This window comes from Camellia sinensis, chromosome 3 (assembly GCF_055761805.1).
Source record: "Camellia sinensis isolate YWXY chromosome 3, ASM5576180v1, whole genome shotgun sequence".
NCBI lineage: Eukaryota > Viridiplantae > Streptophyta > Magnoliopsida > Ericales > Theaceae > Camellia > Camellia sinensis.
The window spans coordinates 151,247,902-151,272,455 of NC_138963.1; the positions used below are offsets into that span (position 1 = coordinate 151,247,902).

Here is a 24,554-nt window from a genome sequence, read left to right on the forward strand (position 1 = left end):
AAATACAGAAACATTTACCATATACCAACCAAACAGTTCTAACCGAAATGATAAACTATGCATCCAAATAAGGTTCTTTGCAAGATGATGTGTAACAAACCTTGGGTCGAGCATTGAGAACATTGTGAGGGACTTTCTGTTCTCTCAGCAGAGAAGACAAATATTCAGAATTTTCAACACTGCATCAAGAAAAAAGAGAGTATCGTACTTATAAATCTGATTGCTTTTGGTCATTCTGAAAATGCAATAAATAAAAATTATTAAATCGCCTGTGTATAGTCAAATGAATGAAATATGGAGATTGATGAACAACTCAAATTATAAGCTACAGATAAGCATCCTACAGTAGCTTAATAAGCTATAGGCTAATGTCCAAGCACAGAAATCCAGCAATATGATAAGTACAACATGAAAGTCTTTCTTCACATAATTATGTAACAATATATCTTATTATTGGCAACGTAATGCCTACTTGTACTTTAGAATTAAGACAGTACTTTCTTAAACTAGGAGAGGGAATCCCAAAACTAATCATGTTTAATGTATAAAGAGAAATGCTTGTATTATTGATTGATTTATATTGTTGAATAATTGAATGCTACAATGATTCTTATATATAGAAGAGTAGGTGGTAGTAGGTGGTAGATGGAGTAGGTAAAGTGGAGGTGGTAGGTGGAGTAGGTGAAGTGGAGGTGGTAGTGGTGTAGTGGGTTTAGTGGAGTAGGTGAGGTGGTAGTGGTGTAGTGGGTTAGGTTTAGTGGAGTAGGTGAGGTGGTAGTGGTGTAGTGGGTTAGGTTTAGTGGGTGAAGTAGGTGATAGGTTTTAACAGCCCCCCGCAAACTCAAGGGGGATAGGAACTAACCAACTTGAGTTTGGAGAGAGTAACAAAACAAGAAAATACATAAAAAATAAAAGAGGATAGGAGACACTGTATGGTCGTGTCAGACCGTTGTAGAAGACCGATGTAGAAGACACTGGCTCGTGTCGGACCGATGTAGAAGACAGTTTATGGGGTCATGTCGGACCGTTGTAGAAGACAGTTTACGGAGTCTTGCTGGACCCTTATAGAAACTAACCGGAATCAATGTCGGGACAGTTTACAGAGTCTTGTCGGACCCATAAAGGAGCTAACCGGAATCAATGTAGGGACAGTTTACAGAGTCTTGTCGGACCCATGAAGGAGCTAACCGGAATCAATGTCGGGACAGTTTACAGAGTCTTGTCGGACCCATGAAGGAGCTAATCGGAATCAATGTCGGGACAGTTTACAGAGTCTTGTCGGACCCTTAAAAATCGCACCCTCAAAAGGTGTGCCCAATTTTTCAAAAAAGGCGTGCCCAATCCATAAAAAGGCGTGCCATCAAAAGTTGCGCCCTCAAAAGGCGCGCCCACTTCATCAAAAGTCGTGCCCGACAGAAAGCGTCGAGCCATCAAAAGGTGAGCCGGAGACGCGGCGAGGCACGTGAGCGACAGAGCGGCGTGTCGGCCGCGTCGTCAGTGTCAATATAAACCAATGCGGAGGCGGAGGAAACCAAACCAGACTGAAACCTCTGAACTGGTCATTCTGAAACAATCTGTAAATACTCTGTATCCAACCCTTCTCGGAAACACTCAGCAACCCAAAAAACATGGCCTCATCTTCCCGTGGTCTGCTCACTCTCTTTCCCGACCTCAACGAGTCAACAGGAGAGATAACAGGTGCGGTGGCCCGTGAACCTCAACCAAACACCTCTGGTTTTGCTCCGTTGAACTTTCCGATGCGGTCGGTGGAGCAAAAAATGGCAGTGCAATCGGATGTGGCAGCCAATCAGTATACATTGAAGTCATGTGTGGAAACCATGACTGCGGTTACAAACTTGTCGAACCGACTGCAGAGTAGGGCAAATGAGGTGCAGCAGTTAAACGCCCAACTGGCTCTGCTCCAACGCATGTATAAGGATGCGCGAGCAGAGATAAGTGTGCTAAAGGCGGAAAACAAGGAGCTGAAGCGGAAGGCCACCGTTATGTTCCGATTTGGAGGGCCGCCATATGCTGCAGTGGAGGAGCAGGTAAGAGTGATCATGCCCAGTGGAGTGGGAAACACGGAGGCAACACCGGCAAGGGCCGCCCAGGACGGAGGCAAGAAGAAAAGACCGGCGGCAGAGTAGAGAAGAAAAAAACCCGCCTGTGGATGTGGTTGTTTGGGTTTTTTTTTTTTTTTTTTTTTTTTTTTTGTGGTGTAAAATGGTGATCGGGGTTGATCCCGAGATGAATAAAATATGGTTTGGTGTGCAAAACTATATGGTATGAATGGAATTTGAAAAAGATTAAAAATAATGTGAAAGAAAAATAAAGAAAGAAATAATAAAAATATATTTGAAATCAAAATGAAAGAGGGGGGAAATAAGGAAAGTGGTTTGGAGAAAATAAATAAAAATAATGGATTTTGAAATCAAACGGAGGAAAGAGAGGGGACAAGCCCATGTGAGGGAAAGAGGGGTTTAAAGAAAGTGAGGGAGTGGGTGGATTAAAAAAAAGGATTGTGGGTTTGAAAGTGGAAAGATGAGAGAGAGAGAGCTGTGTTGGGTGACATTACTGCAATTGCTTGGGCTACAGCATTGATCTCTGAGCTGTCCCATTTCAAGAAGGATAAGAATGTTGAGAAGCCTAACAAGGCTGAAAGTACAATCACCTGCAGCTTATGGATGACTTCCTGATTCAGATTTCCACTCTAAAGAACAGCCTGAGTTGGATTCGTTGGCAAAGCAGGTGCCTTCTAATCTGGAATTGTCTGTAATGGATCCACAATCTGATGCTGATTCACTATCCTTGACAAAGCTTCGATCAAGAATCTCTACATTGTTTGAGTGTATGTCTAAGGAGCCTAACATGGAAAAGATTTTGGATGACACCAGACTTGTTGTGCAGGAAACACATGATCGTCTGCATCAGCACTCCATGGGTTGTGTTTTGGAGGAAAGTCACAGTTCTGATGCCACATGTGATAGACAGGCTTGTCCTGAGGGGTCTGAAGAACCGGCAGCGAAGGAAATCTCTATGTCCAAAGATTGTAAGCCAGATGGAGCAACAGTACATACCATTAGCGAAGATTCCCCACTGGGCTCCAGTGAGAGTTCCGATCATGACAATACGGATGGGTAAAGAGATTTTGGGTTTGCGTCGGCGAGGTGGTGAAGAAGAGTGAAGGTATGTGTAGAAAATGCTAGTGGACTAGGTTGAGGTCCGGCGGGCGGCCAAGGCGAAGTTGCCGCCCGCCGGTGAAGCAAAAATACTAGGTTCTAAACCTGCTCTGATACCATGTAGAAATTTAATGTATAAAGAGAAATGCTTGTATTATTGATTGATTTATATTGTTGAATAATTGAATGCTACAATGATTCTTATATATAGAAGAGTAGGTGGTAGTAGGTGGTAGATGGAGTAGGTAAAGTGGAGGTAGTAGGTGGAGTAGGTGAAGTGGAGGTGGTAGTGGTGTAGTGGGTTTAGTGGAGTAGGTGAGGTGGTAGTGGTGTAGTGGGTTAGGTTTAGTGGAGTAGGTGAGGTGGTAGTGGTGTAGTGGGTTAGGTTTAGTGGGTGAAGTAGGTGATAGGTTTTAACAGGTCTCTTACAAATTAACCAACTTGTAACAGAGGGGAGAGCTAGTCCAAATTGTTGAGGTGAAGGATTGTATGAAGTAATTGCTTGACTTGTTGGAGAACCTTTATCCGTATTTATCAAAATTAGCATGGCAACAAATTACAAACTCCAACCCAGAAAGAACAAAGTTGCTTAATACTAATTTGCATGCACCAGTTTTAGAACATGAGTTATGTAGAACTTAGTCCAAACTATTCAGAAATACCATGATACTAGTCTAAGAGAAGTCATACAAATTAACAATCATTGCATGGAAAAAGTGTTGCTTAGTCAGGATGATGCAACCTTCGGGATTGATACACATCCCTTCCAATTAATGACAGCTAATGCATCCACAAATAAAGAGACAAGTTGACCTGACGAAACCAAGAAACAGAGACACAAAATGGGGGCTTGGAGATCCTTCTACCCTCTTTCTGAACTTAAAAGAGCCATTTATGGTATCGTACTTCCAGATGCGGAATGAACAATTATTACTTCAACAAAGCATTAGTTTTCTTACTTCCCCACAAAGGCTAGAAACTAAATCGACTAGGTAGCGGATCCTTTAGCTGTGACTCATACCAAAACGTTTGTGCCCTTTCTCCTTTCCAACTTTTGAATTTTGTCCCTCTGATCTGATTGTAAAATGGACAGAGCTATAAAGACAGCTGCTTAGTAGGCATTTTCCCATCTGCTGATAATGTGAGACATGTACAGAATATTCTGTGTGATTGTGTAATTAAACAATACAAGTGAAAATGGCATGCTATATTAAAAACTATAAAAGGAAGTGGACTTGCAGAAACACGTCCAAACTAATATAAAATACAAAAAACAACAACGCCCAATTAGTACACATTAATGTGTGTTTGGGAGGGAAAAAATTGGGTACACTTCCAAACTGATATAAAATACAAAATATAAAAAATTGAACATATACATAAACACTCACTTTCTCTGAAATGTTGGAAATGACGATAAGGCAGCTGATCAAACCAATCATGAAACCCAGTGAAGGTCATGAGGCAAGTAGTCAAATTTAAAAGAGACAGGCAGAAAAATTACCTAGTGGTACCAACTAAAACAGGACGACCTTGTCTAAACATACTCTCAACTTCTTCACGAACATGTTCCCATTTACCTCGTGCAGTCTAAGTCAGCACAGAACCAAAAGTACGTGTCAGATCAAAAGAAGAACAAATACTATAGGAAGGTAGAAATATTAATTATAATGGCCTTCAAATACTGCTCTTCTGCCGCAAAAGCTTGGATAGGTAAATCCTTGCGAATATTTGGCAGATTTGTTGGCACTTCAATAACTGGAATCTGGAACATTTTCAAGAACTCTTTCTCCTGCAACAATGAGATGGGAACATTTTTGCAAACTAATTGTGTTAGAAAGTGATCATTTAGCAAAAATATTCTTTAAAATATTTAAACACCATCTCAGAATCCACAAAGAAGTCCATACTTCAGTTTTTGCAGTCCCAGTCATCCCTGACAGCTTCGGATAGAGCTTAAATAGTGATTGATATGTGATTTGTGCCACAACAACTGAATCAGCCTAACAAGTGTAAGGATATAGCTTTGAGTACAATAAGCAAGAAAGTTTTGATGTAAAAGAAAAACTCTGTAAAGATTGAAACCTCAAGAGATACCTCAATTTTGACACCTTCTTTGGCCTCTACAGCTTGATGAATCCCCTCAGACCATCTCCTTTTCTCTTCAACTCTCCCTGTCAACTGCAGAAATGTTTTGGGGTCATTATTTTATAAAATTATTCATTTTTTTCATTTTTGATATACCCATAGTTGTTTTTTTTTTTATCACAAATTGAAATCTAAGTTCATTAAACCTGCAAAACAAGGTTATACCAGCCTCTTTGTTAATGTAAATGTAAATTTACCATCACCTACCACACACTTACCATCACCTACCACACACTCACCTACTACACTCACCTACCACCACCATCCACTACACCTACATCTATATAAGGAACCATTTGTAATAGATAGAGATGAATCAAAACATCAATAAATAATATACATCAATTTATTTTACATGGTATCAGAGTAAGGTTAAAGATCTTGGTGTTCTTCGCCTTCCGGCGGGCGGCAACCTTGCCTTGACCGCCTGTCGGATCTCAACCAATTCAAACCTCAACCTAGTCCGCTAAGATTTTTTTTTTTACACATACCTCGCCAAAGCAAAGCCTCCGTGCCCTCCGCAAGAAGAACACTCACATCGCCACCCTCTCCGAGCTCGCCGCCGTCATCTCGCTAATCGCCTCCGTCATCTACCTCCTCGGCTTCTTCGGCATCAACTTCGTCCCGTCCCTCCTTTCTCAGCACCTACAATAAGCAGAGGAGGATCTCAGAGGGTTTGGTCATGGCTTCGAAGCGAATCTTGGAAGAGCTCAAGGATCTCCAGACAGATCCTCCTACCTCTTGCAGCGCAGGCCCAGTTGCTGAAGACATGTTTCATTGGCAAGCAACAATTATGGGTCCTCCAGACCGTCCTTATGCTGGCGGAGTTTTTCTAGTTACTATTCATTTCCCTCCGGACTATCCATTTAAGCCACCTAAGGTTGCATTCAGGGCAAAGGTTTTTCACCCTAACATCCACAGCAATGGCAGCATTTGTCTTGATATTTTGCAGGAACAGTGGAGCCCTGCACTTACCATTTCCAAGGTGTACATGCACTCAACCCATCCACCGCCCCAATTGTTTTTTTTTTTTTTTTATTATAAAGCTTGATTCCTTGTTCCCCACTTTCGTTCTTTTATATATATATATATATCTCTTTTTTATTATCTTCTATTCAAAACACTATTTTGAATCCACCACTATATATCTGTTTTTTTTTTTGCATCCCCCGCCCACTCACTCTCTCTCCTCACTTTTATATATATATATATATCTTTTTTATTATCTTCTCTTCAAAAAAAAAAAAAAAAACAAAAAAACAAAAAAACAAAAAAACAAAAAAAAAAAAAACAAAACAACACCACAAAATAACACCAACCACATTCCACAACCTTGTCATTTTATTCATATCAGGGGATCAACCCCGATCACACTTTTACATACAAAAAAAAAAAAAAAAAAAAAAAACAAACAAACAACCACATTCACAGGTGGGATTTTTCTTCTCTACTCTGCCGCCGGTCTTTTCTTCTTGCCTCCGTCTCGGGCGGCCCTTGCCGGTGTTGCCTCCGTGTTTCCCACTCCACTGGGCATGATCACTACTCCCTGCTCCTCCACTGCAGCATATGGCGGCCCTCCAAATCGGAACATTACGGTGGCCTTCCGCTTCAGCTCCTTGTTTTCTGCCTTTAGCACGCTTATCTCTGCTCGCGCATCCTTATACATGCGTTGGAACAGAGCCAGCTGGGAGTTTAACTGCTGCACCTCATTTGCCCTACTCTGCAGCCGGTTCGACAAGTTTGTAACCGCAGTCATGGTTTCCACACATGACTTCAAAGTATACTGATTAGCCTCCACATCCGACTGCACTGCCATTTTTTGCTCCACAGACCGCATCGGAAAGTTCAATGGAGCAAACCCTGGGGTGCTTGGTTGAGGTTCACAGGCCACCGCACCAGTTCTCTCTCCTGTGGACTCGTTGAGATCGGGAAAGAGAGTGAGCAGCCCACGGGAAGACGAGGCCATTTTCTGCGCAACAGAGTGTTACAGACTATCTCTCTCAGCAAAACGAAGAATTTTTCAGAGGTTTCTCTCAGTTTTAGCAGACGACCTCTCTTTCTCAGCAAAACGAAGAATTTTTCAGAGGTTTCTCTCAGTTTTTCCGTCTCAGTTTCTGCCTCCTCCGCTTCAGTTTATAAAGACGATGACACAGAGGCAGCCACGCGCATCGCGCGCCTCTTGACGCCAGACGACAAACGGGCGCGCCAGCCAAGGCACTCACGTGCCTCGCCATCATATCTGGCATGCCTTTTGATGGCACGCCTTTTGATGGCACACCTTTTGAGGGCACGACTTTTGAGGGCTCGATATCTACATCCATGTATATTTTTTGGGCAGCCTATATACACACTCATACAGTGTCTTCTACACCGGTCAGCTTTATCAATCCCTTTGTTTCAACCTCAAATAGGTTTCTATCTTCACACCTATTTGAGTTTGAGGGGGGGTTATACACACCACAACCTGCTACAACGGTCCGACATGACCCCATAAACTGTCCCGACATTGATTCCGGTCAGCTGCTACATCGGTCCGACATGACCCCGTAAACTGTCTGCTACAACGGTCCGACATGACTCCGTAAACTGTCTTCTACACCGGTCCGACATGACCCCGTAAACTGTCCTGCTACATCGGTCCGACATGACCCCGTAAACTGTCTTCTACATCGGTCCGACATGACCCCATAAACTGTCTTCTACATCGGTCTGACACGACCACACAGTGTCTGCTACAAACGGTCCGACATGACCCCGTAAACTGTCTGCTACAATGGTCCGATATGACCCCGTAAACTGTCTTCTACATCGGTCCGACATGACCCCATAAACTGTCTTCTACATCGGTCTGACACGACCACACAGTGTCTGCTACAAACGGTCTGACATGACCCCGTAAACTGTCTGCTACAACGGTCCGACATGACCCTATAAACTGTCTGCTACATCGGTTTGACACGATCATACCGTGTCTCCTATCCTGTTTTATTTATCAGTTTATTTTTCTGTTTTGTGACTCTCTCCAAACTCAAGTTGGCTAGTACCTATCCTCCTTGAGTTTGAAGGGGGCTGTTAATGTAAATGTAAATTTACCATCACCTACCACACACTTACCATCACCTACCACACACTCACCTACTACACTCACCTACCACCACCATCCACTACACCTACATCTATATAAGGAACCATTTGTAATAGATAGAGATGAATCAAAACATCAATAAATAATATACATCAATTTATTTTACACTCTTCATCAGCATCAACATCATTGTAAATTTTTTACCAAGCTTATTTTAATTGCTTGTTCAAGCAAAAATGTTCCTATATTTGACAAGAAATAATAAACTAAAACATAGTACTTTAGATAGCAAGTGTGTTTAAGCAAGGATTGAGGATCCTGCAACAAACTAAACCTCAACTTGCAAAATATACCTAAAAATTACTTAAATTTATATGATGTGCCAACAATGTTCACGTACCAATTCCAGTTGAACACCACCTAGCTCAAGCTCGGCTTATTATCGAAACAAACTTCCGAGTTGCAATCGAAATTGACTCAACTAAATTAATGAACAAGCTTAAGCAAGCTTCAACCCAGCAAAACTCAAGCTGCTCGCAAGCAGCTCAGTTCCTTTAACAGCCCTAACTGGAGATTGTTCCTAATCACTAAGGTCGAAGGCTTAAGGCACCGCATACACCAACCTCAGCCAGCATGGCCCAAAAACCCACAGAACAAGATTAAGAGTATAGAATAGAGGGTGACGCAGGTGGAGACAAATGAGTGTCTGAATAGATGACATGCCACCACATGAGACTAAAATGGCGGCACAAGGGTGTGAAATGGAGACATCCTGATGTTAATGCGGCATGCCACATGGAGAGTGGGACCCATGTAGTCAAAGGATGTTTCAACCATCTTTGACCAGTTGATTTATTGCCAGCCAACTAGAGTAAAATAATTTCCCTGCATAATTAATATAACTTCCATGTAAAAGTAGTGGTCTGGTGATCAAGTCCGCAATCTAGAATGTAAGCTCCTTTGGACAGCAATAAAACACCAGCCTTTCTGATACTATTTGTTTCTTTATCCAACTCTCTGACCATGATTTTGATATTATATTTGAGCTGCAATTATGATCCACAAGGAAAGATTCTAGTCATAGAAGGGGCAGAATTTATATACGGACTCACGGGAGTCTCTAAGTGCTCAGGCATTGAATCAATATTAGATTGGATGGGAAATTGGCTTTTTTTTTATAGAAAAAGTGCAAAAAGAAATTCTTTTTTTTCAAAAAACCCCTAGTCAGGTAAAGAATATAATAGATTGCCTCCCAACTGTTTCAAAGAGACAATAGCGAGACCGTATAAATTAGATCAAATGGGAAATAGAGGTATGGAATAGATAGTGATCTACCTTTTTCTGCATTCACTCACACTGAATTTCCCACGCCCTTCAAAATATCCACTATTGAAGAGAATCCACAAAAATGAAATCCATTACTCCCTTTCTTTAATAGCTTGATATACATTGTTGGACCCATTTCCTAGCAGCTTAGGCATTTGAGAAAATTGTTAACTTAATATAGTATCAAAGCTCTGGTTAAGAGAGGTCTTGGGTTCAAGTCTCTCCATTAGTATTTTGTATTATGTCCCCATTTGGTTTCTTCTTCTCTGTTTAGTTGATTGTTTCTCTTTTTGTTTGGTTCTTTGTTTGTCTCTCCATGTGCAAGACGGGGTTGCACATGAGGGAGGGTGTTAGGTAGCTTGATATACATTGTCGGTCCCATATCCTAACACTTTAGGTTTTTGAGAAAATTGGTAACGAAACACCTTTTACACATTGAAACTAAGATTCCCTTTTGAGTAACCAATCGTATTAGTCATGATTGAAACCTGACTAGGCAAAAACCCATAGGGCAAAGACTATCCTTTTCCAATACCATTCCTCCATTACCATGAAATAATCAATGACATAGAGGGTACAGCTATGAGAGCTTCACAATCTGGTAGGAAGATTGCTTTGTTCAAATTAACTGAACTCCCAAAGATGATGATCAAGGCTTTGAAATCTCAGAGGGATAGGGGTTCTTTGGGCAGTCTAAGAGGGGATTCGAGTATATGTAGTTTTGAAGCCTGCTGAATAGGGAACAGTTTCATAGAGATGAGGATGTCTGGTTTGAGAGGAAAGGGCATGATAAGCATAGCAGAGTCTGATTTTGAAGAAAGATAGGCTGGTTTTCCAAGGGTGTTGAGGGATTTTGATCTGGGTGAGTAGCCAAGAAAGAAGAGTTAAAGAGTCAAATGATATTGTTTCTGCAAGAGGTGAAAATATAGCAGTGGCCAAACGCAACGGTGGATCCATAAATTTTGCAATGAGGGGGCCAATATATATTTATATAGATTTTAAAGGGGCCAAAGTAAAATTACATAAATTTTGAGGTGGTCTTCACCTCTGCTAAGAGTGTGGTGGCTTATTTGGGTCGATGTTTAGTGGGTCGTCTGGGCAACACTTCCTTCTAACTTTCTTCATATTAACAAAACATACTTTGTTTAAACAGAAAATATTAGCCATTGTCAAGTATATGCTACTCTGACAATGTTTTGCAGAATGGAAAGTAAAATCACACATGAATATACAGATGCAAATACAAAGCAATAAAGTAATACATGATTAAAGCAATAGGGAAGTGATAACAATATAAAATGCACATAATACCTCATTGATAATGAGAGCCTTCCCATTTCTAACAATATATTGGACATCCCGCCGATAGAACTCTTTAGCCTTCAAAGCATTCATAACAAATCTGCAATATTTCAATGCCAACTACAAAGTTGAAAATTTGAAGAAGGAAGAATAGTGTCTAAAAACTATATTGACTTAATCCACTTAACCTGTCTATGGATGGTCAACCGAACAAATTAAGTTTAAGAGTAGTTTGAGATAGCCCAAACGATAGAGACAAAAACAATAATGAGGAGGAGGAGGAGGAGGAGTTTTAAGTAACACAGCCCACCTCAACATTTCCAATTTCCTGTATTTTCATAATCGTAGTGCCCCTAGTAATTCTCGTTTTTTTTAGTTACCTTCTTAATAGAAGGAACATTATATATATATATATGAAAGAAAACTGCAGCATAAATGTTGACCAGCTTCATCACTTCTGTCACCAGACTCACCACTAAAAATAGTATTGCTAAATGACAACAATAGCAGGGAAAGCCATATTCACCTAGCCCAAGGATCATTTTCATCCCACAGATCATGTGTTTCTAGAGCCATCTCAGCCAGTGCAATCCCTTCTTCAGTCAACTCCACTGAATTATCCTTGAGCTCCACAGTGTAATGCTGTTAACATAATTGACAAATTAAAGCAGATTAGTCTCATTACATAAAATAATGTTTAACAGAATAACTGTGCAATAGATTACAGAACAGTTGAAACAACAGAATGAAGAAAATTGCACTCACAAGGTTCCGTACAAGCAGCTCAGCAACTTTTGCAGCAACTGGATATCGTGCAGCATCTTTACTTGCCTTTTATATGGTAGGAAAAGTCACAATAGCATCCAAACAGATATCACTAGTAGTTCAAAAAAATTGCAAATTACCTCGCCACTTATCAATAGAGGATTTCTCCCTTCATCAATGAGGACTGAATCAACTTCATCAACTATTGCAAAATTAAATGGCTTGGGCCTGTTGTTTGCCACACTAGTTAGTTCAAATAAACAACTACATGGACAAACTCCACAGGGTTCAGAATAGTTCAATGTAAGACTAAATACAAAATTCGCAAAAGATTTGAATATTTACCATCTCATCACAAGTTGTTCGCTGCTTCCAGAAAGATTATCTCGGAGATAATCAAAACCTAGTTCCTTAGGCAATTAACACAACAGAAAGAAACAAAACAGGAGATGCAGTGTTGATGAGTTAACAACAACCACACAAGTGAATGTCAACAAAGCTGCCAAGCAAGTATCACCTATGAAGCATGGACACCTCTCCGGAGGTCGTGTACAGGAGTCAGACACGTGTTGGACATGGACACATGCTGAAAAAGCTCAGGACACGTGTCGGACACGTAGGGACACTTTGTACACGCTTTGGACACGTTGGAACACGCTAAGGACATGCAAGTGACATGCTAGGGACACACTAAGTGCTATTTTTTTTCAAAAAAAAACTATAATTTTTAATTTTTTTTTTTAAAACTAAAATAGCATACTGAGATAAATTTGCTAAAATTAAATATTTGACATAAAATACATATTAAATATTTAAAAATATACATACGATAAAAATATAAAGATATATGTTTTGAACGTGCCCCCAACGTGTTGTGTCCTGCATTTTTTGAAAATTTACATGTCCATGTGTCCATGTCGTGTCACGTGGTGTCCGTGCTTCTTAAAGTATCACAAATCCAATTGCAAATACTAGCATCAAAAAATCAACCAGGGGGGAATTACAACATGACATTGAATCCGACTTACCGAATTATTGGTGTAAGTAATATCGCATTTGTAGTTAAATCTCCTTTCTTCAGCTTTCATCCCCCTCTAAAAGTTGAAAGAGTCAAAGATTGAGGATATAAAAAAGATGCAATACTAAATTTGTTTAATTAGTAATGACACTACGTGAAGTCAGCCTCAGGACCTCATGTCCCAGAATTACATCATTAGAAAGAAAGTTCTAATCTAGGGTTGTCAATGGATCAGATCCAGATCCGGTTTTGACCTGATTTGGTATGATTTTGTGGCAAATCACCTGATTTGGTATGATTTTGTGGCAAATCATGATCCATCCTTTGAAATGTAAATCCAATTATAATCTGATTGAACTCAATTCTATGAAGATTTGATCCAACAAATATGCTATTTTGATTTTTTTTAAACATTATACAAGTAACATTGAAATATGTATCAAGACCAAAGTTTTAAAAGGCATTACTAAGGCTTGCCTCAATGCTTGCCTCGCCTCAAGGCTAAGGTAAAATGCATCAAGGCCTTGATTTTTAGGATTTACTCCCCAAAGGCTTACGCATAACAGCTTGAGACACACGCCTTAGGTGCGCCTTGTATGCCTTTTACACATAAGCATATGAGAAGTATGCATATGAAGAGGTTACCTTAGGCTTTTATTAAACTTAGTAGGTGTTTGGGAAATTGCTATTTTAATATGCTATTTTAGTAGGTTAAAATTTTTGTGTTTGGGAAGATGATTGGATTTTTTTGTAGTTGGATGTAATGTTTGTGAGAAAAAAAGTGAAATGATTATGGGTTTGATGTGACATTTTATCTAAATAGCTATTTTAGCCTATTTTGTCTTTTTGTGAATTTTAGCCTAAATTAGGCTAAAATCTCACTTCCCAAACACCCCTTTAATTTAGTAGATTGTTTAAACATAAAAAAGCAAAAAATAAAAAGAACTCCATTTTGCAACTGTATTCTAAAAAATAAAAAAAATAAAAAAAGTAAATGACCAATCAAGAAAAAACACAATTAATTCTCAAGTGAGAAGCTCGATTACTAAAACTAAATTTCAATTTTTGCATTGAAATATTTAACGACTTAAGGAGAAAAGTGTTTACACTTTTACATTTATTTATTTTTACTATTTTAAAATATTTAAATTATTCACTAAATATTAAAATTTAAAATTCAAAATGTTTACGCCTCACCTCATGAGGGGTAAAATGCCTCGAGTTACGCATTTGACTTTAAAAACTTTGATCAAGACCTTAATTTCAATAGGGCAAAATTCATTTTATTCCCTGCGATTTGAGGCTAGAGCACTTTACCTCCTTATGATTCAAATATAGCAAGAAAGCCCCCCATGTGGTTTGGACCAAAGTGCAATTATTAACACCGTTAACTATATATGTGAAATGACTGTAATACCTTCAAATTCTATACCTTTTTTGTTATTTTCTTTCTCTCATCTCTCATACACATAATTTATAATGTCTAATGTCTAACATTAATTCAATTAAATCACAATTACTTATAAATTCTTAATTATTTATTGTAATTCTTAACTTTTTTTATCTAATTTTAATTTAATTATGTTTCAAAACTCAATTAATCTTAAATTCTTAATTATTTACTATAATTCCTAACATGTTAATCTAATTTTAATTTAATTATATTTTAAATTAATTCTTAATTATTATTTATTATATATTTTTATTTAATTATATTTTATATTTTAGATCAATCCTTAATTATATTATATTTAATTTAATTAACATTTTAATCTAATTTAAGGTTTGGAGAACATAAGGGTAAAATTGTCTTTTTGTGTATTAATTTTACTTTAGTTTTCAGAAAACCAAATTCATTCTCAAAAATAGTATGTGTGATACACCTTCCGTTAGTTTGGACGGAAAACAATGACACTTTGAACCATAAAAGGTAAAGTGCTCCAGTCCCAAACCACGAGAGATAAAATGAATTTAACCCATTTCAATATTTGTCTCAGATTGGATCGAAGTCAGATTTGCAGATACTTCATTAGAAAACCAAACTTGGTCATAATTATATAGGATCAATTGAATTCGGATTCAAAATCCAATGTCAGTATATGCATATATGTGTTGCTATATGTGTTTCTAATCCAACCTGTTGACAACCCTATTCTAGTCCAACAAAAGCACCCAGAGGCAGGAGGGGGAGGGAGAACATAATTTGCAATTTTCAGTTAAGACCCACAGAAAATTACTTGGATAAGACCCACGGAAAGACCTAGGAAACGATGAACACGACCCATCCACTCAGCATCTCGTTGAGCTAGGTAATCATTAACAGTTACCACTGTAAAGGAAAAAAATAAATCAGCAAACACAATCGCTGGATTAAACAATAAATGGCATCCTTCGTTACAACATGCCTCAAAGTAATACATGATAAACAAAACATCTTTACATCAAAAGGGAAAACCCGTGAATGGGCTAAGTGGACAAAAAACAAGGCAAAACACAATTCAAACACCAAAGAGTAAAGAAAAAATCAACAATGGATCAACAATTCGCACTTCCAAGAAACATGTTACATGTTAAAACATATGAAACATGTTACAAGGTTAAAAAATAAATAATAAAACAAAAAACTTGAGATCTAATGATAAAAGAAAAATAATGTCGATTTATAGTTACTAATTCCTCCTTTAGACTTTGGGAATTAATATTATGTTACATTTTTTTATTATATTTGAGCGAAATATTCATATATGTGGGACATAACAAATATATAAAACTATATATTTTGCATATGTAACCCACATATCATGTCTTGCATTTTTTTAGAATTGTCATTGTTGTAATAGTCATATGTTATTATGTTATTATTTTATTAGTTGAGGGTACTATGGTCATATTGTAATATGACCATAGTATGGTACTATTACTGCTGGAGTAGGGTTAGAGAGGATACTATGGTCATATTGTAATATTGCTGCTGGAGTAGGGTTGATTTTCACAAGTCTAAACCAATTAATCAATCCATCTTCTCTTCTCTCTCTTCCTCTCTAACCCTAACCCTAATATTCAACTTGTGCATTCTAACTTGGTATCAGAGCAGAGTTACTGCCTTCTTGAGTGTTCATCAGAATCTAGAGATCATTGCGAGGTGACAGCAATGTGCTGATGTCATCATTCATACGATGACATCAGCGTGACATCATCATCCGTACAGACAAGTTGGGCTCTCAAGGATAGATTCTTCCTTCTAAGTTCAATGGTGATTTTTGTGGAATTTTTTGGAGCCATTTGATGTAAGTTTTGTATTTTTGAATGATTTTCGAATATTTTTTGTGAAAAATCGAAAATGCTGTTTCTACTCTACTTGTGCGAGTTCTACCTAGTGGGCTCATCTCTATAGGGGCTGAAAATCATCAAGGGGGTCTTCCTTGAGGTTTGTTTTGAGATTTGGTACTGTTTTGTTGGATTTTTGGTACTTTTTTGCCTCCTTCCCTATTCGGCATCTCTGGGTTTGGTCACAGACTTCTCTGTTTGGTGTTTTCTACTGTTATTTGGCTGCTTTGGCTGTGTTATTTGGCTGTTTTCTGCTGGTTTGGTCACTAACTTCTCTTACTTTAGCTGTGTTGCTATCATAGGTTTTATCTCTTATTTTGGCTGTGTTCCTGTTCCATTTTTTTTTTTTTTTTTTTTGGGCTGCTGTGTGTTTTCCATGGCAAAAACCAAACCTCCTGTGGTTAAAGATGATGAGTTGCCTAGAGTCTATTACTACCAAGAAACTTAATGGCTTAAATTATCTGGCTTGGGCTCATGCCGTTAAAATCTTTTTGCGGGGGTAAGAAAAAATCCCGTTTTCTTACTGAACTTCCTCCTGCTATTGATGGGATGGCTCTGGCATAGTGAGGAGGACTCTTGTGTTATGGGATGACTAGTGTGGAATTTTGTGGAACTTCCTCCTGCTATTGTGGAATTTTGTGTAGTGAGGACTCTTGTGTTATGGGATGGCTCTGGCATAGCTTGGAACCTCATGTTGCTACTACTGTGGAATTTTGGGACACCTCGAAGGAAATTTGGGACTCCCTTGTTAAGTCATTTTCAAATCAAAGTAGTGTCTCCTGGGTCTATGAGTTATATGAGCAAATTTTTGCTACTCGATAATCTGGCCGTTCTCTTTCGGATTATTACAGTGGCCTTAAGAATTTGTGAGATCAGTTATTACAACATAGACCTTTTACTACTGATTTAGCATAACAAAAGCGGAATTGGGAGGAGTTTATGATGGCCTCTTTACTTGTGGGCTTAGATTCTGATTTACAGGATTTCAAAGATCAGATCCTTGCTAGTGAGACGTTACCTTCCGTTGCTAATGCCCAAAGTTCTGAAAAGCGGTTGCGGTCGCCGTAACAGTGGCGGTGACGCATTTGCGGTTGCGGGGTGTAAAGGTCGTAGTGTAACGGTTGCAGTAACCGGAACCATCAAAAACTTACCGATACACATATTTTTTTTCCATGATCATATTTATTAGGTTTAAAATAATTATTGATCAATTTTTGTAAATTTTTAAGTATGATCCAATATATTTCGTATTTTTAAATCACCATAAACTGAGTTTGTTACATTTTATTTTAATAATTAATGACTTTATATTGTACAAAAAATCAATCACTAACCATAATATATAAGATAAACAATGACAAAAGTAAGAGAATAAATAAGAGCCTAAATATATATATATATATATATATTTTACCCAAGCCAAATAGATAATGACCACACTTATTATTATTATTATTATTATTATTATTATTATCAAACAATATATAGGTAGACACACACAAACAAAATGGTTGAGTGATAGCAGCTGAATAGAATAACATAGGTCTTACAACTTCAACAAATCAATAACATGTTTTTCATCTTCCCTCTTTTCTCTCTCTATCTCTGGCTCCTCCATCTTCTCTCTTCTCTCTATCCCTCTTCCCCTTATTTTTAGCTTTTTTTTTTTGTGTTTTTTCGAAAGAAGCAATTCGGAACTATTACGTAACGGTGCGTAACAGGCCGTTACGGCACCGTTACAACCGCTATGGCAGCCGTTACGGCCGACACACCTGTGAATCTCAATCAAACTGCAAAAGCTGTCGTAACGGGTGGCGGTAACCACCACAATCGTTACGTAACGGTGTTACCTAACGGTTGCGGCCGCTTTTTAAAACCTTGCTAATGCCTATTCTCGGCCATTGCACTATTCTTTGGGACAGGGTTCGCCTTCATCTGGTTCCGCTTCTCAAACTTTAGCCTCTTCTACTTTGATCTCTAGTAGTGGCGACTGTGGGTCCCGTGGAAGTTTTCAGGGCCACTCTAGTCATGGTGGCTCGCATCCTAGTTTTCGTGGTTTTCGCGGTGGTCGTTCTTCTCATGGTTCTCATCGTGGTGGTGGGCATGGACATGGTTCTGCATCCCGTGGTGATCGGAAGTGTACTCAGTGTGGTTCCTTGGGTCATTTTGAGTGTTGGCGAAAGTATGGTAAACCTTATCATATAAATCAGGTTATGAATGCTCCATCCTCTCAGTCAACACATTTTCCCTCTGGCACATTTGCTTTCCCAGTTGATTCTCATGACGCACTCACTACTCAAATTAGCGAGCTTACTGAACTAGTCCAGTCTCTTCGTACTGCTATCCCTTCATCCTCCACAGCTACAATGGTTGGTTCAGGTAATCTTGCCTATGTGGCTCAATCTCCACAACCTTTGCTCATAGACTCTAATGCTAGTTCCTATATCTCCGATAATTCATCTCTTTTCCATACTCTTCATCTTGTTACACATAATATTATACTGGCTGATGGATCCTCCCGACCTATTAGTGGCAAAGGTATTCTTCAACCCACTCCATCCCTCTCCTTAACCTCTAGTCTTTATGTTCCTACTTTTCATTTAATTTACTTTCTACTAGTCAATTGACTGAAGCTCTTCACTATTCCATAACATTTTCTCCCATTTCGTGTGTTTTGCAGGACCCCCAGACCAAGAGATGATTGGTTTAGGGCGTGAGAAGGATGGCTTATATTTTTCGGACACTGATAACCCATCTTGTTCTACTTCTATTGTTTTGAGTGCTACCATGTCTCCTCTGCAATGGCATTTTCACTTGGGTCATCCGTCTTTAACCAAGCTTAAGGTAGCCATTCCTGGCTTGAGTCATGTGTCTAAACTTGAGTGTGATGTTTGTCAACTTGGCAAGCACCACCGTAGTTCCTTTCCTAGTCGTAGTGTTAGTCGTGTGTCCGCGTCTTTTGATGTAATCCATACAGACATATGGGGTCCATCTCGGACTCCCACTGTTAATGACTTTCTTTATTTTGTTATTTTTGTAAATGATTACTCTCGGATGACTTGGTTATTTTTACCAAAGCAGCGGTCTAAATTACCCCAAATAATTTCTAAGTTTGATAATAAAATCTTTACTCAGTTTGGGAAATGTATTAAAATATTCCGATCTGATAATGTCTTAGAATATATGCAGTCTACTATAGATCTTTTTGTGCTAATTGCGGTATTATTCATCAGACTAGTTATGTTCAAACATCACCCCAAAATGGTGTTGCTGAGCAGAAACACCATCATTTGTTAGATGTTGCTCGCACATTGTTGTTTAACATGGACGTTCCCAAACAGTTTTGGGGTGATGCTGTGCTCACTGCTTGCTCTCTTATTAACTGCATGCCCTCGGTTGTGTTACAAGACCAGTCTCCCTTCTCTCAGTTATACCCTGATTGTTCCCCGTTTCCTCTTTCTCCTCGCATTTTTGGTTGTGTGGCTTTTGTCCATGTCCTTGATCCGGGCCTGGATAAGTTATCTCCTCATGCTCGTATGTGTTTTTAGGTTATTCTCGTACTCAAAAAAGTTACCGGTGTTATCACCCTAAGTCGCGTCAATTCTTTATCAGTGCTAATGTAACCTCTTTTGAGTCCACCCCGTTTTTTTCTTCATATGGTCAACAGTTGTCAATCGATCTTATATCTTGTCGTAAGGGGGAGCCAACTTCTTCCACGCCTTCTCTTCCAATGCCTTATGTCTCCTCATCCTCTATTTCACCCTCCACCAGTGTAGATCCCCCTTCTTCACCTCCATCACCTCTCCAAGTTTATCAGCGGCCCCAAAATCCTCGTCTTATTTCTTATGGTCCGAACAGTTCATCTTCTTTGTCAGAGGCTCATGGCCCTCCTACCATTCTGGACTCTGATAATCTTCCCATTGCTTTGCACCGAAGTAAACGTGCTTGCACCCAACATCCCTTTGCCCATTTTGTTTCTTATGATCGTCTTTTCACTAGTCTTCACTCTTATGCTTGTAGCTTATCTTGTGTTTCCGTTCCATCTTCCTATGAGCAGGCTATGTCCATGTCGGATTGGAAGCATGCTATGGATGAGGAAATGAGTGATCTTCATCAGAATCAGACTTGGGAACTTACTCCATTGCCTTATGGGAAACCTAGTGTTGGTTGTCGTTAGATTTATATTGTCAAGTATCTTCCTGATGGTACTGTTGAGCGGCTTAAGGCCCACTTAGTGGCCAAAGGCTACACACAAACTTATGATGTTGATTATCTGGAGACTTTCTCCCCTGTGGCTCGCCTTAACTCTGTTCGGATTCTCCTCTCTGTTGCCATTAGTCAGTCTTGGCCTTGATATCAACTTGATATAAAGAATGCCTTTCTTCATAGCGATCTCCAAGAGTAGGTCTATATGGATCAACCACCTGGCTATGTTGTTCCCGGAAGTGAGCATATGGTATGTCAATTGCGGAAGGCCTTGTATGGTCTCAAGCAATCTCCACGTGCTTGGTTTGATCGCTTCAATGCAGTTGTGCTTTCATATGGGTTCCACCGTTCCACTTCTGATCATTCGGTTTTTGTTCACCACTTGTATACTGGGAGTACTGTTCTCATTTTCTATGTGGATGACATCATCATTTCTGGTAGTGACTCCCCCAGTATTGCTAATTTAAAATGCTCTTTAGGTCAGCACTTTCACACCAAGGACTTGGGTCATCTTCACTATTTTCTTGGGATGGAGGTTGCTCGGTCTTCTCGGGGGTTGTTTCTTTCGCAACACAAGTATGTGCTTGATCTTCTCCCTGAGACTAGCCTCTTAGGTACTCATCTGAGTGATACTCCCATGGTCTCCTGTGTTAAATTGGATGGTGATACTGGGGACTTATTTCCTGATATTGGCCGTTATTGTCGTTTAGTTAGGAAATTGATTTATCTCACTGTCACTCGTCCTGATATTACATATGCTGTCAGTGTGGTTAGTCAGTTTATGCATACTTCTCGTAACCCTCATTTTGAGCTGTTTGTCGTGTCTTGCGTTATCTAAAGAGTGCCCCAAGTCGTGGTCTACTTTATCGTCCTTCCTTGTCTATCACTGGTTGTAGTGATGCTGATTAGGCTGACAGTCAAACTAATCGATGTTCTGCCACGGACTATTGCACCTTCGTTGGCAGTAATCTTGTTGCTTGGCGTAGCAAGAAGCATACAGTTGTTGCTTGTTCGAGTGCCGAGGCTGAGTACCGTGCCATGGCCCATACCGCTTCTGAGATATTGTGAGTTCAATCTCTTCTACAAAATTTTGATATTCTTGTTCCCACTCCTATGAGTATGTGTTTTGATAATCAGACTGCTATCTTTATTGCCAATAATCCAGTATTTCATGAACGTACGAAGCATATTGAAATTGATTGTTATTTTATTCGTGACCTCTTACTGAGAAAGCAACTTGTGACTCTTTTTGTTCGTTCTAAAGATCAATTGGGTGATATCCTCACCAAACCCTTGGCTCGGTCTTCCTTTCATCACTTATCTACCAAGCTAGGCATGTTTAATCTCTATGCTCCAGCTTGAGGGGGAGTGTTAGAATAGTTATATGTTATTATGTTATTATTTTATTAGTTCAGGGTATTATGGTCATATTTTAATATGTCTTCATAGAAATATATACTGTTGGAGTAGGGTTGATTTTCACAACTCTAAACCAATTAGTCAAACCATCTTCTCCTCTCTCCCTTCCTCTCTAACCCTAACCCTAATATTTAACTTGTGCATTCTAACTGTCATGTTAGTGTATTTGTGTCGGGTTGTGTGTCCATGCTTCCTAGGTTGCTACAAAGGCCTTCTTTTCAGTCTTCGATTTTGTGTAATTTGCGTGACCCTCCAGCTGCCGCTGTAATATAAATTATTTACTTATGACATATATGCATTATTTTATATACATATGATTATAAGAAAAGTGTACAGCGTTAGTTTGACCCAATCTTTTTTTTTTTTTTTTTTGTGATTTGCAACTCATCCATTTATTCCCATACTTCATGGCTTCAATTCAAACCAAATTTAAAGATTAATCTGATTATCTTATGTGTACTGCTTTCTAAGGAATCATGCTGATTGATGAATAAATTGCTGAACTATATTTACCTACAAGTGAATCCAAATTTCGTGTTCTATGAAAAACTTGAGGAAGCATTTTGGTTTAAAATGTTAAGAGGACAACAAGCAGTTGGAAGGAATGATGTCTTTCCCATTTTTATCACTTTGCTCTTGTTTTTTCTGGCAGATTCATAAGCAGAACTAGGTGTTTACTGTTCTTTCCACCATGTTTTCCAGGAAATAAAGGTAGATGGATTGTTAACTTATGACTATTATCCACTTAAGAGGATTCACAATACAATGGATGCAGGCTACTGAAAAAGGTTCCAGTGCCATCAAATAGGCTTGTACGCCAAGATTGTCTGAAGTCACAACCAACTTAAACATGAGTTCTCCATTAGAAACTGACTACCAGTTAAACAGGCTTAAATAGGTAAGTTAAGAACATAATCTTAATTACTGAATTTTAACTTCTGATAATTTCTGAAGAAAAAACAAAACAAAACAAAACAACACAGCACAAAACAAAAAACCCAAATTGTAATATAATTATTACAATTAAGCTTCCAAAACAAAACAATAATACAATGTTAGCAATAACCACATCAGGAGAACTTACCATGAACACCCTCCCCAGTGAGGGCATTAAGATATGCAGCTAATGTTGAAACCAGTGTTTTTCCCTCACCCGTCTTCATTTCAGCAATTGACCCATCATGAAGCACCGCCCCACCAATGATCTATCACTCAAATTTGCATGATATTTCAGACACAATTTCTAGGTTTAGTAAATTAAAGACAATTAACAACAGAGATAGAGAACATGAGAGAGAGACCTGGACATCAAAATGACGCATTCCAAGCTTCCTTCTCGCAGCTTCTCGAACAACAGCAAATGCCTCTGACAATCAAAAAAAAAGAATCAAATTTTAAATATTTTGTTTAAAATAATTGAACATTGATGACGGAAGCATAAGAGGTGATAGTTCTTCAAACCAGCTTGAATGTCTGCAACTGTCTCTCCATGTTTCAACCGGTGTCGAAACTCAATTGTTTTTGTAGTCAACTAGAAACCAAAAACCCAACAAAAAAGAAAAAACATTAACAAACAATCCACAAACAAAACCACCATAACTATTCATACAACCAATTCAACAAACCCACAAACCTGTTCATCAGACAGTCCCTGAATATGCGGTTCCAAGGCATTAACAGAGTTCACGAGTCGATAATAATCCCTAACAACCCAATAATTCAAGCTACTAAAATCACTCCAAACTTTCGTGACCCGACCCAAATCTTCCTGAAACAAAGCAAACACGCCAGTGAAGTGAAAAAAAAAAAAACCATTTGAGCATATCAACAAACAGTTGATGGGCGTGCGGAAAGACTAGTTGTTTATACCTTAAGAGAGGAAAGGATGGGTGTGGAAGCGAAACGAGGACGTCGAGACGGAGAGGAAGAGAAGGAGTGAGGTAGAGAAGAGAAGGGTGTGGTGTAGAGGAACGTTGTGCGAGGCGGAAGAAGGTGGTGTCTTGGGGAAGGAAAGAAGGAGGTACTGAGGTTTAGGAAAGCGGCCATTGTTGGGTGCGTTTGTGTAGTGTAGGTGTTATTGTGAGTGAACTTGAATTGAGCTGGTTTTGTTCGGACAACCATGGAAGATTAACGGCCCTATGAAACGTCTCGTTTTTTCGCTGTGTGTTTCTTATACCATCTCCGGTTGTTTGGAACCACCTGGTAACCCCCTTTTTTTTTTTTTCTTTTTTTCTTTTTTTTTTTTAAAAAGTCGACAAAGTAATGAAAAAAAAATTGATTTAGCATCCCTCTTTAATTTTTAGTAATGAAAGAAATTTACAATAAATTTTTTTTGATAACCTAAGGCCCTTCACCCACACCCATATATAACACTCACTCTCTCATTCTCTCTTCTCGTACCAAACCTCTCACTCTCTTAGAACTTGATCGAAAAATTCATCTCCCTCAACTGAAAACCCTATATAAATCCTCAAATTTTAGATCATGAGATCAAATATTTATCGAATTATCTTTCAAACCCACCAAGAACAAATATATATATATATATATACAAACCTGAGCAGCAACAGCTAAATTTACAACAGTAATTGGGTCCCAAAAGCACTAAATTCACCAGAATTGGCAGCGAATTGAGGTTAGAAGAAGAAGAAGAAGAAGAAAATGATAACAGAAGCAGCAATGGTGATAGGAAGAACCATCACATAACGCCGCTGTCATCGGTGGTGTCGGACTGTGTAAAGCGGTGGTTCCAAGAGGCCAAAGGCAACGACTTCTCTGG

General features: G+C 38.9%; 1 protein-coding gene across 7 annotated transcripts in view; it reads right to left on the reverse strand.

The window, feature by feature from the left end:
• Positions 1-24,066, reverse strand: part of LOC114275465 (protein translocase subunit SECA2, chloroplastic) — a 41,260-nt gene extending 17,194 nt beyond the window's left edge. For all 7 annotated transcript variants that reach the window (XM_082921152.1, XM_082921153.1, XM_082921149.1 and 4 more), the window contains exons 1-17: positions 23,645-24,066; positions 23,409-23,543; positions 23,237-23,306; positions 23,077-23,141; positions 22,860-22,980; positions 15,061-15,152; positions 12,834-12,899; positions 12,151-12,215; positions 11,946-12,033; positions 11,806-11,871; positions 11,567-11,682; positions 11,050-11,140; positions 5,277-5,360; positions 5,090-5,182; positions 4,876-4,971; positions 4,684-4,769; positions 101-179 (exon numbers count right to left, since the gene is read on the reverse strand). In XM_082921152.1, the coding sequence (XP_082777278.1) occupies positions 101-179; positions 4,684-4,769; positions 4,876-4,971; positions 5,090-5,182; positions 5,277-5,360; positions 11,050-11,140; positions 11,567-11,682; positions 11,806-11,871; positions 11,946-12,033; positions 12,151-12,215; positions 12,834-12,899; positions 15,061-15,152; positions 22,860-22,980; positions 23,077-23,141; positions 23,237-23,306; positions 23,409-23,543; positions 23,645-23,896 (1,665 nt within the window). In that variant the 5' untranslated portion in view covers positions 23,897-24,066. The remainder of the gene's footprint in view (positions 1-100; positions 180-4,683; positions 4,770-4,875; positions 4,972-5,089; positions 5,183-5,276; positions 5,361-11,049; positions 11,141-11,566; positions 11,683-11,805; positions 11,872-11,945; positions 12,034-12,150; positions 12,216-12,833; positions 12,900-15,060; positions 15,153-22,859; positions 22,981-23,076; positions 23,142-23,236; positions 23,307-23,408; positions 23,544-23,644) is intronic.
• Positions 24,067-24,554: the final 488 nt, after the last annotated feature.